The sequence below is a fragment of the Triticum dicoccoides genome, chromosome 5A (assembly GCF_002162155.2).
Source record: "Triticum dicoccoides isolate Atlit2015 ecotype Zavitan chromosome 5A, WEW_v2.0, whole genome shotgun sequence".
Classification (NCBI taxonomy): Eukaryota; Viridiplantae; Streptophyta; class Magnoliopsida; order Poales; family Poaceae; genus Triticum; species Triticum dicoccoides.
The window spans coordinates 397,594,179-397,611,048 of NC_041388.1; the positions used below are offsets into that span (position 1 = coordinate 397,594,179).

At 44.5% G+C, this 16,870-nt stretch overlaps 1 protein-coding gene across 1 annotated transcript; it reads right to left on the reverse strand.

Annotated features, from left to right (window-relative positions):
• Nucleotides 1-8,014: 8,014 nt before the first annotated feature.
• LOC119301787 lies at nucleotides 8,015-11,302 on the reverse strand. The gene is made up of 2 exons (XM_037578766.1): nucleotides 11,068-11,302; nucleotides 8,015-9,075 (listed from the first exon to the last, which is right to left on the reverse strand). Exon 2 carries the CDS (start codon nucleotides 9,065-9,067, stop codon nucleotides 8,372-8,374), a length of 696 nt encoding a protein of 231 aa, XP_037434663.1. The 5' UTR covers nucleotides 9,068-9,075; nucleotides 11,068-11,302; the 3' UTR covers nucleotides 8,015-8,371.
• Between the last annotated feature and the right edge of the window lie 5,568 nt (nucleotides 11,303-16,870).

The following is a 16,870-nucleotide window of genomic DNA, read 5'->3' on the forward strand; positions in this document are numbered from 1 at the left end:
GGGCCCGTCATTGCTTCTTCATAGTTCGAAGGTTCATTGTTGTCTAACAACATGATTTCCAGGACAGGGTTGCCGTACCATTCTGGTGCGGAACGTGTCCTTGTGGACCTACGAAGTTCAGCAGTAACTTGATCCGAAGTACTTTGATCATTATCATGGTTTTCCTCTTCAGTTGGTGTGGGCATCACAGGAACGGTTTCCTGTGCTGCGTCACTATCCCGCTCAAGAGGTAGTACTTCATCGAGTTCTACTTTCCTCCCACTTACTTATTTCGAGAGAAACTCTTTTTCCAGAAAGCATCCGTTCTTGGCAACAAAGATCTTGCCTTCGGATCTTAAGTAGAAGGTATACCCTATAGTTTCCTTAGGGTATCCTATGAATACGCATTTTTCCGACTTGGGTTCGAGCTTTTCAGGTTGAAGTTTCTTGACATAAGCTTCGCATCCCCAAACTTTTAGAAACGACAGCTTAGGTTTCTTTCCAAACCATAATTCATACGGTGTCGTCTCAACGGATTTAGACGGTGCCCTATTTAAAGTGAATGTAGCTGTCTCTAGAGCGTATCCCCAAAATGATAGCGGTAAATCGGTAAGAGACATCATAGACCGCACCATATCCAATAGAGTGCGATTACGACGTTCGGACACACCGTTTCGCTGAGGTGTTCCAGGCGGCGTGAGCTGTGAAACGATTCCACATTTCTTTAAGTGTGTACCAAATTCGTGACTTAAGTATTCTCCTCCACGATCTGATCGTAAGAATTTTATCTTTCGGTCACGTTGATTCTCCACCTCATTCTGAAATTCCTTGAACTTTTCAAAGGTCTCAGACTTGTGTTTCATTAAGTAGACATACCCATATCTACTCAAGTCATCTGTGGGAGTGAGAACATAACGATATCCTCCGCGAGCCTCAACGCTCATTGGACCGCACACATCGGTATGTATGATTTCCAACAAGTTGGTTGCTCGCTCCATTGTTCCGGAGAACGGAGTCTTGGTCATTTTACCTAAGAGGCATGGTTCGCACGTGTCAAACGATTCATAATCAAGAGACTCTAAAAGTCCATCGGCATGGAGCTTCTTCATGCGCTTGACACCAATGTGACCAAGGCGGCAGTGCCACAAGTATGTGGGACTATCGTTATCAACTTTAAATCTTTTGGCATCTACACTATGAACATGTGTAATATTACGCTCGAGATTCATTAAGAATAAACCATTGACCATCGGAGCATGACCATAAAACATATCTCTCATATAAATCGAACAACCATTATTCTCAAACTTAAATGAGCAGCCATCTCGTATTAAACGAGATCCAGATACAATGTTCATGCTCAAACTTGGCACTAAATAACAATTATTAAGGTTCAAAACTAATCCCGTAGGTAAATGTAGAGGCAGCGTGCCGACGGCGATCACATCGACTCTGGAACCATTCCCGACGCGCATCGTCACCTCGTCCTTCGCCAGTCTCCGTTTATTCCGCAGCTCCTGCTGTGAGTTACAAATATGAGCAACGGCACCGGTATCAAATACCCAGGAGTTACTACGAGTACTGGTAAGGTACACATCAATCACATGTATATCAAATATACCTTTGGTGTTGCCGGCCTTCTTATCTGCTAAGTATTTGGGGCAGTTCCGCTTCCAGTGACCCTTCCCCTTGCAATAAAAGCACTCAGTCTCAGGCTTGGGTCCATTCTTTGACTTCTTCCCGGTAACTGGCTTACCAGGCGTGGCAACATCTTTGCCATCCTTCTTGAAGTTCTTCTTACCCTTGCCCTTCTTGAACTTAGTGGTCTTATTGACCATCAACACTTGATGTTCTTTCTTGATTTCAGCCTCTGCTGACTTCAGCATCGAGAACACTTCAGGAATGGTCTTTTCCATTCCCTGCATGTTGTAGTTCATCACAAAGCTCTTGTAGCTTGGTGGGAGCGACTGGAGGATTCTGTCAATGACCGCCTCATCTGGGAGGTTAATGTTCAGCTGGGTCATACGGTTGTGCAACCCAGACATCTTCAGGATGTGCTCACTGACAGAACTGTTTTCCTCCATCTTACAACTGTAGAACTTGTCGGAGACATCATATCTCTCGACCCGGGCGTGAGCTTGAAAAACTAGTTTCAACTCTTCGAACATCTCATATGCTCCGTGATGCTCAAAACGCTTTTGGAGCCCCGGTTCTAAGCTGTAAAGCATGCCGCACTGAACGAGGGAGTAATCATCAGTGCGAGACTGCCAAGCATTCATAATGTCTTGGTTCTCTGGGACGGGAGCGTCACCTAGCGGTCCTTCTAGGACATATTGTTTCCTGGCAGCTATGAGGATGATCCTCAGGTTCCGGACCCAGTCCGTATAGTTGCTGCCATCATCTTTCAGCTTGGTTTTCTCTAGGAACGCGTTGAAGTTCATGTTGACATTAGCGTTGGCCATTGATCTACAAGACATATTTGCAAAGGTTTTAGACTAAGTTCATGATAATAAAGTTCTAATCAAATTATGAACTCCCACTTAGATTAGACATCCCTTTAGTCATCTAAGTGTTACACGATCCGAGTCGACTGGCCCGTGTCCGATCATCACGTGAGACGGACTAGTCATCGTCGGTGAACATTTTCATGTTGATCGTATCTTCCATACGACTCGTGTTCGACCTTTCGGTCTCCGTGTTCCAAGGCCATGTCTGCACATGCTAGGCTCGTCAAGTTAACCCTAAGTGTTTTCGCTGTGTAAAACTGTCTTACACCCGTTGTATGTGAACGTAAGAATCCATCACACCCGATCATCACGTGGTGCTTAGAAACGACGAACTGTAGCAACGGTGCACAGTTAGGGGGGAACACTTCTTGAAATTTTATAAGGGATCATCTTATTTACTACCGTCGTCCTAAGTAAACAAGATGCATAATACATAATAAACATCACATGCAATTATATAGTTGTGACATGATATGGCCAATATCATATAGCTCCATTGATCTTCATCTTCGGGGCTTCATGATCATCTTGTCACCGGCTTGACACCATGATCTCCATCATCATGATCTCCATCATCGTGTCTTCATGAAGTTGTCACGCCAACGACTACTTCTACTTCTATGACTAACGTTTAGCAATAAAGTAAAGTAGTTTACATGACGTTATTCAATGACACGCAGGTCATACAAAAAATAATGACAACTCCTATGGCTCCTGCCGGTTGTCATACTCATCGACATGCAAGTCGTGAATCCTATTACAAAGAACATGATCTCATACATCACAATTCATCATTCATCACAACTTCTGGCCATATCACATCACATGATCAATCGCTGCAAAAACAAGTTAGACGTCCTCTAATTGTTGTTGCATCTTTTACGTGGCTGCAATTGGGTTCTAGCAAGAATGTTTTCTTACCTACGAATCACCACAACGTGATTTTGTCAACTTCTATTTACCCTTCATAAGGGCCCTGTTCATCGATTCCGCTCCAACTAAGGTGGGAGAGACAGATACCCGCCAGCCACCTTATGCAACTAGTGCATGTCAATCGGTGGAATCGGTCTCACGTAAGCGTACGTGTAAGGTTGGTCCGGGCCGCTTCATCCCACAATACCGTTGAGCAAGAAAAGACTAGTAGAGGCAAGTAAGATGACAAAATCCACGCCCACAACAAAGTTGTGTTCTACTCGTGCAAAGAGAACTACGCATAGACCTAGCTCATGATGCCACTGTTGGGGAACGTTGCAGAAAATTAAAATTTTTCCTACGGTTTCACCAAGATCCATCTATGAGTTCATCTAAGCAACGAGTCTAGGGAGAGAGTTTGCATCTACATACCACTTGTAGATCGCGTGCGGAAGCTTGCAAGGTGATGATGTAGTCGTACTCGACGTGATCCAAATCACCGATGACCTGCGCCGAACGGACGGCACCTCCGCGTTCAACACACGTACGGAACAGCCACGTCTCCTCCTTCTTGATCCAGCAAGGAAGGGAGGAGAGGTTGAGGGAGATGGCACCAGCAGCAGCACGATGGCGTGGTGTTGGTGGAGCTGCAGTACTCCGGCAGAGCTTCGCTAAGCACTATGGAGGTGGATGAGGTGTTGGGGAGGGAGAAGGAGGCAACCAAAGGCCGAGACGTTCAGGTATGAAGTCCCTCCTCTCCCCCACTATATATAGGGGTGCCAAGGGGGGGTGGCCGGCCCTAGGAGATCCAATCTCCTAGGGGGTGCGGCGGCCAAGGGGGGTTTTCCCTCCCCCCAAGGCACCTAGGAGGTGCCTTACCCTCCTAGGACTCTTGCCCCCTTTGAACCCTAGGCGCATGGGCCTATGTGGGGCTGGTGCCCTTGGCCCATTAGGCCAAGGCGCACCCCACACAGCCCATGTGGCCCCCCGGGACAGGTGGACCCACCCGGTGGACCCCCGGGACCCTTCCGGTGGTCCCGGTACAATACCGATAACCCCGAAACTTGTCCCGATGCCCGAAACAGGACTTCCCATATATAAATCTTTACCTCCGGACCATTCCGGAACTCCTCGTGACGTCCGGGATCTCATCCGGGACTCCGAACAACATTCGGGTTACTGCATATACATATCCCTATAACCCTAGCGTAACTGAACCTTAAGTGTGTAGACCCTACGGGTTCGGGAGACATGCAGACATGACCGAGACTCTCTCAGTCAATAACCATCAGCGGGATCTGGATACCCATGATGGCTCCCACATGCTCCTCGATGTTGTCATCGGATGAACCACTATGTCGAGGATTCGATCAAACCCTGTATGCAATTCCCTTTGTCAATCGGTACGTTACTTGCCCGAGACTCGATCGTCGGTATCCCAATACCTTGTTCAGTCTCGTTTCCGGTAAGTCACTTTACTCGTACCGTAATGCATGATCCCGTGTCCAACACCTTGGTCACATTGAGCTCAATATGATGATGCATTACCGAGTGGGCCCAGAGATACCTCTCCGTCATACGGAGTGACAAATCCCAGTCTCGATCCGTGTCAACAGCTACTTTCGGAGATACCTGTAATGTACCTTTATAGTCACCCAGTTACGTTGTGACGTTTGGTACACCCAAGGCATTCTTACGGTATCCGGGAGTTACACGATCTCATGGTCGAAGGAAGAGATACTTGACACTTGCAAAGCTCTAGCAAAACGAACTACACGATCTTTTATGCTATGCTTAGGATTGGGTCTTGTCCATCACATCATTCTCCTAATGATGTGATCCCGTTATCAATGACATCCAATGTCCATAGTCAGGAAACCATGACTATCTGTTGATCACAACGAGCTGGTCAACTAGAGGCTTACCAGGGACATTGTGTGGTCTAAGTATTCACACGTGTATTACGATTTCCGGATAATACAGTTATAGCATGAATAAAAGACAATTATCATGAACAATGAAATATAATAATACTTTTATTATTGCCTCTAGGGCATATTTCCAACATTCTGTTCCTTAGAAACACGATCATTAGCCTCCCAAAATCAAAACCCAAATAAATATCAGGCTTAGGCTTAAAAGGCAGATGTCAGGCTCGTACTCAAACTTACTCCCTTGTCCCATAATATAAGACGTTATTACATCCAATTTACTCATAAATTGAATGTAATAATGTCTTATATTATGGGACGGAAGGAGTACATAACAGGCAAAGCCCAGAATCCTGCCAACCTCATCACTCTAGATGGTCAGCAGTCCACACACTATTTTGGATAGTAAGCCAAGCATAAAAAATGACCATTGGAGGAGCCCACACCTTCTAAATGACCTAGTTAATGGGGGTGAGTATAGCTCCCAAGAATTGAGCTTTGTATGTCGCCACCAAGTATCACCGTTAGAAGAGAACTTCCAATGGATAGAGTCGTCAACATCCTCGTTCAAAGGAACATGAGTAAATTGAGACGAAAGCTCCACAAATTCGGCGACATGGTTTCAAGGGAGGCAATTTCTCATGTCAATCACTTTTATCCACCCATTACCTTTCACGACGTCGCTGACTTTCCAATTCTTCCGCTTGGAGGCTTTCAAAATGAGAGGGGCGATGGCTTTTGGCTTGTGCCCATGCAGCCATGGGCCATCCCAAAACGGGGTCCTCTTCGCATTTCTAAGGGTGATGGTGATGAGAGCATAGAAGAGGTTTGTGTCCTTTTCGTCGAAGGGGTTGCCCGTCACAACCTGAATCTTTGTGGGATCCTTCCATTCTAGCCATGGCAACCAAAGTCGAAACTCCCTTGCAAATTTCGTAAGATTGAGCAAACCAAGGCTCCCAAGATGGTTAAGCCTGGAAAAAGGTCTCACAATTAACCTTACACTTCCCGACTATCACCTTATTGGTCCCCGCCCAAAGAAACAATCTTTCAATCTTGTTGATACTTTTGAGGACATGCGGGGGGAAACAAGCGACATGATGTGGTGGACCATCTGTGGGGTGAGGACCGATTTGGCGAGCGCCCCACGACCCGCCGAAGTGATGTTCATGCCCTCCCAAGGAACAAGCTTCATCACCACTTTGTCCTAAAGGTACTGATAGTCGATCTGCTTGATTTGCCGAAACTGAGAACGATAGGCCGAGGTACCACATGGGGAAAGTAACATGCATGGCAGGTAGCCCCGTGAGGATGCTACCCTAGGCCAAATCCTACACCGTATGGGAACAAATGAGCTCTTGTGGAAGTTTGTTTGTAGCCCTGTCACATCACCGAACTCCTGTAGGATACGAGCAAGGTTCTGGATATCTTCCTTGATTGGCGCATTAAAAACGGTTGTGTCGTTAGCATATAGAGATGTCCTGATGATAGCTCAAGGTCCCCAGATTTTATGGAGGAGGCCAAGTCTAGTAGCCGATTTGAGGATTTGTTGTAGTGGGTTGATGGCTATGACGAACAACATCGGTGAAAGCGGATCTCCTTGCCTAAGACTGCGACCATTTGCAATGGGATAAGTTGGCACACCATTGAGAAGAATCTTCGGCGAAGAGGTGCTAAGTAGGGTGGCAATCCAATCATGAAATCTACTAGGGAAGCCCCTTCTCCGAAGAATGTTAAATATTTACTCCCAACGCACCGAGTCAAAAGCTTTCCGGAGATCAAGCTTGAAGAGGAGGGAGAGGGCTTTGTTCCTGTGGAGCCGTCGGGCATGGTTCCTCACACACATAAAGTTTTCGTGGATACTTCTCTTCTTGATGAAAGCACTCTGAGAATTGCACACAATTGCATTAATGTGTGGTGAAAGTATAATGGCAAGCATCTTGGCAATGACCTTTGCAATGGCATGAATAAGGCTAGGGCCTACAATCGGTGCAAATAAGTAGGGACGAAGTTTAAAAAGATAATAGAAAAGTCGCCAGAAGGTAGAGAACAGGAGAAGATTATTCTCGCGGTTTTTACATTACTCAAACCCTTTGCACCTGCGATGGTCCAAAGCCAACTTTTGTCTTTTATTTTATCCACAATTAGCATAGATGGGGAAAACCCATGCGTTCCGCTCTTTTCAAATCTCTCAAATAATATCCCGTGTCATATACACTGCAAGGTGCTTAGAGGGGCGATTATAAAAATAATTTGATTTATCCTTGAGCACTGGTGCCTAAGTAAGCGTCTGCTATACAAATAAGCACCGATGCTTAGAAAAGAAACTATTCATTTTCATAGTTGGGGATCCGAAGGCAATTGAAAACCTTCATCCAAGTTGTAACCGTGAAATGACATTGGTATATGATATATGACGCGTGCGAACTCTTGTACTTGCTTACAAAGAGGACAAATGTCACATAATGGAAAAGTGGCTAGTCTGGTTCGGGAATAAAGCAAGGACCAGCGTTCAGTTTTTCACGGCCCATTAGCCATCTTCAAAATAGTGGATGTCAGGTTCATATGTTTTATTTTGAACTTTCATATACGATATTGGATACCCGCTAAATTCATTTTTAAGAAAAAGAATCTCCGACATCTACATATCGGCCAAAGTATTAACCTTATCAACCTGCCCAGAGGAGATCAATAGCAAGTTGAATTGCATATTTCAGAAGAAAATGTTATGTTCATACAATGCAACAGTCAACAGGGATGCACAAGAGCAGTGCATCACACACCAGATAAAATGGACAGATATGAACTTCCTAAAAAACTATTTAAACCATTCCACCACTTTGCTAGTACCTTTAAATCCATGAAAGCCTCAATGTTTCTTCTGAATATAGGTCACTCATACTCCCTAAAACAGATCCAGGCAACTGCTACTCTGTCAGGTCTCAACTTCTGTAGGAGGTTGCGCTAACGGTAATGGCACATCATTTTCTCATGTTTCTGCCAGCAATTCAGAGATCACAGAGCAACAAAGTCCATATTGGCCATTTACACTGCAGTATCATTAGCAGCACCAAGGTGATCATCACCTCCACGCCAACCAGATGACAGAAGCTCCTCCCACTGCAACATGGCAGACAATAGCCCTTGGAGCATTGACGAGCTCGTCGCGCAGATCATGTCTTGCAACGTGGTTCTGAACATGAGTCGCCTCCATCTATAAGTCTGTAGAGGGTCCGCAGCACGAGGCTTTGCCGAAGGATGCTTCTTTCGTGCATGCCTGCAGAGTTCTCGGTATGTACCACTGTATGAGCAGCCACCTTGCATGCAGCTCCTCCTGTTTCTGTTTAGCTGCTCCCGAGCAGGCTCAACCAGTGTATATCCCTTAACCTCACCACGGCAAAGTGGGCATGTGAGCACTATCGAGCCTGGATCATCACCGCTTCCTGGGCTTCTGCGTGACTCTATAAGCTGGTCGAGACAATTTGAGTGGAGGAAGCTGGTTCCACATACATATGGACGGCAGCCTTTGTCATGAGATGAACAGAGTAGAAGGACAGCATCATGCGGGCATTCGATGCAGACTGGACAGATCGCGTCTTTCCATGCACATTTCTCCGTTGCTGCTAATGTTGGCTCCTGGGTAGCAACTCTCTTGAAACTACAATGGCTGAAGGGCCTCAAATAACACGTTGATCTGAGCTCACCAGACGAATATTTCATGCTCCTTGAATTTTTGGCCATCTTGAAGACTGCAAGTGCAAGATCAGCATGCTTAGCGTATCAACTCCTACAAAGTCTAATACAAGAAAATTCATATTGTCCATTGCACAAATAAAAATTAAAAAGAACCAGCTAACTGTAGGGTGAAAAGGGTGTTGTTAAAGGTTCTTTTTTGCTCCACTCTTCATATAAATAAATGAACTAGAGATCTGATTGATGGTTGATATATGAAAGGGCAACACATGATGCTGTGAAGAAATTAAATGGTTGATGTCACCCCCTTTTACTGTTTTACCCTGATAATTTTCCCTACGGGTGTATAAGGAACTATACAGTCTGATTCTAGCTATATGAAAGGGCAACACAAGATGCTGCGAAGAAATTAAATGGTGGATGTCACCCATTTTTGTTGTTTTACCCTGATATTTTCCCTACACGCGTACAAGTAAATGTAAAGTCTGATTCTAGATATATGGAAGGGCAACACAAGATGCTGTGGAGAAATTAAATGGTTAATGTCACAAACTTTTGCTGTTTTACCCTGATATTTTTCCTACAGGTGTATAAGGTACTATATACAATCTGTTTCAAGAATCTCAAAGTCTTATAAGAAGTGGAGAAATTAAATGGTTGTCACCAACTTTTTCTGTTTTAATACCCTAATATTTTTCCTACGGGTGTATAAGGTATTCCCTCTGTAAAGAAATATAAGAGCATTTAGATCACTAGAGTAGTGATCTAAACCCAGAGGGAGTACTATACAGTTTGATTCAACAATCTCAAACTCTTATAAGAAGTGGAGAAATTAAAATGGTTGTCACCAACTTTTGCTGTTTTAATACCCTAGTATTTTTCCTACGGGTGTATAAGGTACTCCCTCTGTAAAGAAATATAAGAGTGTTTAGATCACTAAAGTAGTGATCTAAACGCTCTTATATTTCTTTACAGAGGGAGTACTATACAGTTTGATTCAACAATCCCAAACTCTTATAAGAAGTGGAGAAATTAAAATGGTTAATGTCACCAACTTTTGCTGTTTTACCCTGATAGTTTTCTTATGGGTGTATAAGGTACTATAACAGTTGATTCAAGAATCTCAAGCTCTTATAAATTATAAGAAGTCCAACATCATATGCTGATCACAAATTCAAGGGAACATATTAGTGCTAAACTTTGAATCATTTGCTTTAGTCAGCACAAGTTCCGCTGGACATTGTATGCCAACTATAAGATCGACCAGAAGAATCAAACAGAGTACCAGATATGCCTTGTTCTCTTTATAATAGAGATCCATAATTGTTTCCATCACATAAAGATAGTAAAAGGCAACTTTGATGTTCCTAGTAGTCCAAGAAAAAGATAACTATGACACATGTGATTGCTACTGCAAGTGTGCCATTTCAACCAGACAAAATATAAGATAAAGATCAGTTCCCTCAAACCTTCACTAGCATATGTGTCGAATGTTAGATATCTTCACACGCGATGGACCTTACAGGAATGGAAACTAAAAAAGATTAAGATCAAAAACATATAGCACACAAAGGGATTCTACATAAAGTTAAAGATGGATTGTACTACGAAATCTACATTGCTAACAATATGGCGGACGTAGTGTCTGTCCAGGTTCCTAAAACAGTCTTAATTGCAATAACCGAACACGATCCATACGCTTTGCAGCACAGGGGAGTTTTACAGTGTCAAATCTTAACGCTATTGGATGTTTTGGGGGGTAAGACAGCGCCCAAAAATCACAACTTGAGGACACCCGATACGCATCTAAGCAACACTAAACACTTGTTTTCAACAGCAAAAGACCAAACACTTGTTTTCAGCAGAAGAAACACCAAACACTTGTTTTGAACCAAAGAAACACTCAGCGCCAGTTCCCCTGCCCGACGCAGGCAAACAACAGATCAAGATAAACAAGGCAAAAGCGACTTCGCTCAAGTAAAGCTGAAGGCGGTAGGCAGTAAGGAGGCGAACGGGCCGATTTGAGGCGGGGAGATTCAAAAACTTACCACCCGTGCCTCGATTCTCCGAGGAGAGAAGCAAAGGCCGCGCGGCGGGCGCGGCGGCGGAGGCGGAGGCGGCGACGGCGGGGAGGGAAGTCGCGGTGGCGTCGCCTCCCTGGGCGAGAGGCCGAGAATTCGGTCGGGTTTGCGGAGCGCGGCGGTGGAGCTTTTGAGACGGGCTGCGGGGTACCTCCTGTCTAGGAGGAAGGGAGGGAGCCGGCTGCGATGTGGTGGCTAGGGCCCTAGTGGTGGTAGTGGCTTTGACCCTGGAGGGACAGGGAGACGAGGCGGGCTTGTCAAAACCTAGCACGGCCCAAGGCCCAGGAACGCGCTGTTAGACGGGCTGGCCCAGTTAGGCTTACCATTTCGCCGGTTTTAATTCACAAAGTGTGGTTGTCTCAAAAAGAATTTTTAATAAAGTGTGGGCATTCCTCAAAAAAAAGGAAGCTTCCAGAATGCCTCATGTCCTCAAAAAACAGGGAGCTTCCAGAAGATTTTTTTTATTTTTTTTCTTTTCTGTGCATTTTATCTTTTGCTTTATATTGCCTTTTTATTTTCATTTTTTCTGGTTCCTTATATTTTTTCCCGTTCCTTATCTTTTTCAAAATTTCTATATATTTTCCCATTTCCTTTTATTTTTGCGTTTTTTCAATTTTCCAATTCGTGATTTATTCCAAGTTTATGTTTTAAAAAAATTGCTAATATATTTCAAATCGGCAAAATTTTCCTTGAATTTCATGAAATCAAATTTGGGAACTTCTTTAAGACCAAGACATTTTTCAAATTTCTGGAAATTTATTGAAATTATGAACTCCTTTTCAAATTCATGATTTTTTTAATTCATAGAATTTTTAAGACCACAAAATATTTCTTTGAATTTGCAAACGTTTTTTTAATAATGATAAAATTTCAAGTCATTGACCATCTTTTTGAATTTGCAAAAAAAATTGTAAACCTTTTAGGTTACCAAACATTTTCAAATTTGTGAACAGTTTTCAAATTTTAGAAGAAAATTCAAGTTTGCACATAATTTTCAAGTTGACAATCGTTTTTTAAACTTATTTTTTTCAGATTCTCGATCTTTTTTCAAATTGGTGAGCAATTTTACAACCTACGAACTCCTTCAAATTAGCAAACATTTTTTAAATTTACAACATTTTTCAAATTCAAGAATATTTTTAAAATTTGTAACTTTTTTTAAATCTGCAAATGTAGTCACATTTATGAAGTATTTAATCTATGGAAAACTAAAGGGTCGTTTTTCCCTCAAAAACCAGCAGTTGAATAAAAAGCGAGCGAGCCGACTAGGAAGGAGCTCAAACGAGCAAGCAGGAAAAAAAACGACAAGCAAGCTGAGGAGCGGAGAAGCAAGACGAGTGAGCTGAGCTAAGAGCATCTCTAGCCACACCTCCAATAAGCCCCTCCGTCATTTTTTCGGCGCCGGTGCCAAAAAAACGTCCCAGTCGTGCCCCCGGACGCCAAAAAACGCCGATTCGGCACTTTTTTTTGCCAGGCGGTCACAGGCCGAACTCGGTGCACCGGGGGCAATTGGGGGCTCCGGCGCAAGGGAAAAGCACGGCTGGCCCACGTCGTCAGGGGAAAAGTTAAAGTTTTCTTCCCCGACTCGCCTCCCACCATCGCGCCCTCGGCCGCTAGTAGCTATATCCCGGCGCCGCCCGCCGCCTTTCACCACTAGATAGCCATTCCACGCCGGAAAAATAGCAGAGCTTCGCCGCGGTAGCCCCTCCAACAGTAGCTGGGCGTTTCCGGTTGTGGAGGGTTAGTTTAGCGGCGGGTACACGCTCACCGGGCGCAAGGTGTTCGGCGATTTGCCTGCCTCAGCGATGGACTCGGATGACGAGGAAGCGCTCGTCGGCTTCTGGAGGAGGAAGCCGAGGCCGACGTCCAGGAAGAAGAGCATCTCATGGTGCTCGCCGCCCTCGCCCAGCTACTGGCGAGCAATGAAAAGCCGCGGCGAGGTGGCTCGGCGCCGGGGCGGGTGAAAGTAAAGAACCGGCATCGTCTCGAAGGCTACTGCATGCTCTACTCCGACTGCTTCGCCGATGCTCCACTTCACGGCGGGAAAACATTTCGGCGCCGTTATCGGATGAGCCGAAAGCTCTTTCTCAGGATTGTGAATTCCATCCGGGAGTTCGACAACTACTTCAAGTGCAAGATGGATTGCACCGGCGCCCTTGGATTCACCTCCATCCAGAAGTGCACGACAGCGATGAGGATGCTTGCATACAGAGCTCCCGGTGATTCACTCGACGACTATGGGCGCATGGCCGAATCCACCAGCATAGAGTGTTTCTATAAATTCTGTCGGGCAGTGGTGGCCGTGTTTGGACTACAATACTTGAGAACACCCAATGCAGAAGACGCTGCTCGGATCCTAGCACAGAATGCAGCAAGGGGATTTCCTGGGATGCTTGGAAGTATCGACTGCATGCATTGGAAATGGAAGAATTGCCCATTTGCTTGGCAGGGGATGTACAAAGGCGCCAAAGGCGGTTGCAGTATGGTACTTGAGGCGGTGGCCACACATGAACTCTAGATTTGGCACTCCTTCTTTGGTATGCCAGGAACTCACAATGACATCAACGTGCTGCAGTGCTCTCCTGTCTTTGCCAAGCTTGTTAAAGGTCATTCTCCTCCGGTGAACTTCGAGATCAATGGACGACACTACAACAAGGGGTACTATCTAGCTGATGGCATCTATCCGAGATGGTCGACATTTGTGAAGACGATCTCAAACCCTGTGCCAGGAGGCAAGAACGTCTGGTTTGCGAAGGTTCAGGAGGCTTGCAGGAAGGATGTCGAGCGGGCATTTGGTGTGCTCCAATCTCGATTTGCTGTTGTCCAGTACCCCGCTCAGACCTGATCGAAAGATCAAATGTGGGAGATTATGACTTGCTGTGTCATCTTGCACAACATGATCATCGAGAGCGAGAAAGAAGACCCAGTGTTTGACACTGAACCATACTACAAGCAGGGTCCTCTAGCCGAAGTTGATCACTAGCTACCAGCAACCTGGACTGCCTATCTCAGTATGCGTCAGGAGATCCGAAACCCACAGGTGCATCATCAACTGCAGCAAGATTTGATAGAGCATCTATGGAGGCTCAAGGGCGACGCCGGGCGCGGTGTGTGATGAAATATGAGTTTTTATTTGTTAAAATATATAATTTGTATTGAACTATTTGTTGTTGTACTATTTTGCTGAAGTATTTAATATTTCTATGATGAAATATGTGATAAAAATTTATGTGTATAATTAAACGTCGAACAACGGTGAACCACGTCGAATATGGGCCTATTGTCACCCATATAGGCTCTTTATTCGTTGAAATGGGGTTGAAAAATGGGCCAATATCGACACCTAGAACGAGCTGGGACAACGACTGGGCGCGAAATCGCCCCCAATATCGATTGTATCATCGGCTCACCCTTAGAAGACGATTTTTATGCATCCTGTGGGAGCGAACGGCTAGAGACGCCCTAAGAAACGAGACAATCTCATTTACGTCGTGACCCAAGGGAGTATGCGTGCGACTTGGCAAATCCTAATTGACCCCCACAAGCTTCAAAACAGTGGAGGCAACGCCTGTAGGGCGAGCGAGTTGGGCCCATTTAGCAGCTCCTGTTACTAAGATTTTAGGAACGTTACGTAATGTTCCATATGTTTTTATTTTCTTGGTGGATTTTTCTTTCTGGTTTTCTCAGTCTTTTTATTCTTTATTTCCCATTGTTCCAAACTTTTAATAAACGTTCAAAAATTATTCATGGTTACAAAAGTGTTCAGAAATTTTAAAAAAGTTATCGTTATGTCAAAAAATGTTAATCAAAAAAATGTTTGGAATTTTTAAGCTTTGGTCGTTTTTATGAAAATTGGTTTAGATATTTTAAAAGAAATTCGCATTTTTTGAAAAAATTTCACTATTTTCAAAACTTGTTACAAGTTTAAAAAAATTGTGTTTATGAAAACTATTCAAGAATCTCAGAAATACTTGAATGTTCAGTGATGCAAACAACTTAAAAAATTGCTCTTTAAAAAAAGTTCAATGTTATTAAAAACTATTCACATTATAAAAAAAGATGATATTTGAAAATTGTTTGTTGTTTCAAAAAAGTTCTCATTTAAAATAATGTATGCTATTGTACAACAATTTTCTATATTACATCGTCTCGACATAGTATCGGTTTGCTATAGTACCTCGGTTTAGTTCTCAGTCGCTACAGTACCGGTTTCCCACTCGTTGCCATGGATTTAATGGGCCGGCCCAACGTGGATACCTCTGTGCGGCAACCCTCCTGGAACGCATCAGGGTTATTTGTCGCCCGTTGCAAGACATAGAGGCTGATTGGTTTGCTACCAATATTTGGCAAGCCAACATTTGGCAAACTCAGAAGTTGCCAACATTTGGCAACCTTTTGTGAGATTGACAATCAAAATTGGCATGCAACCAATCTCTAGCCAACATTTGGCAATTGCCAAAATTTGGCATGGCAACTTTTGACATCAAACCAATTAGGATCATAGTTTCGCATCGAATCTGGCGTGGCGCTACTCAATAGGCCCAACACTGTTGGTGCGCGTGAGTTTTTTTTCTCTGTGTGGTTTTCTTATCTTTTTTTATCACTGTTTATATGGTGGTTCTAAGGATGGTAATTTTAGCCATGTATGTGACCCGCATGGGTAGGGCTGTTTGGGGAACGCAGTAATTTCAAAAAAAATTCTACGCACATGCAAGATCTATCATGGTGATGCATAGCAACGAGAGGGGAAGAGTGTTGTCCACGTATCCTCGTAGACCATAAGCGGAAGTGTTATGACAACGCGGTTGATGTAGTCGTACGTCTTCACGACCCGACCGATCCTATTACCAAAAGTACGGCACCTCCGCGATCTGCACACGTTCGGCTCGGTGACGTCCCACGAATTCTCGATCTAGCTGAGTGTCGAGGGAGAGCTTCGTCAGCACGACGGCGTGATAACGGTGATGATGAAGCTACCGGCGCAGGGCTTCGCCTAAGCACTACGAGGATATGACCGAGGTGGACTATGGTGGAGGGGGGCACCGCACACGGCTAAAGGATCAATGATCAACTTGTGTGTCCTAGGGAGCCCCCTGCCCTCATATATAAAGGAGCAAGGGGGGAAGGCCGGCCGGCCCTTGGGGCGCGGTAGGAGAGGAGGAATCCTCCTCCTGGTAGGAGTAGGACTCCCCTTTCCTAGTCCTAGAGGAGGAAGGGGGAAGGAAGGAGAGGGAGAGAAGAGAAGGAAAGGGGGGCGCCTGCTACCTCTTTAGCACTGCGTTGGTTTTCCCTTGAAGAGGAAAGGGTGATGCAGTAGAGCAGCGTAAGTATTTCCCTCGGTTTTTGAGAACCAAGGTATCAATCCAGTAGGAGGCCACACACGAGTCCCTCGCACCTACACAAACAAATAAACTCCTCGCAACCAATGCGATAAAGGGGTTGTCAATCCCTTCACGATCACCTATGAGAGTGAGATCTAATAGATATGATAAGATAATACTTTTGGTATTTTTATGAAAAAGAGAAATAAAGATGCAAGTAAAATAAATGGCAAAGGAAATAACTAAGTATTAGAAGATTATTATGATGGAAAATAGACCCGGGGGCCATAGGTTTCACTAGAGGCTTCTCTCGAGAGCATAAGTATTACGGTGGGTGAACAAATTACTGTTGAGCAATTGACAGAATTGAGCATAGTTATGAGAATATCTAGGTATGATCATGTATATAGGCATCACGTCCAAGACAAGTAGACCGACTCCTGTCTGCA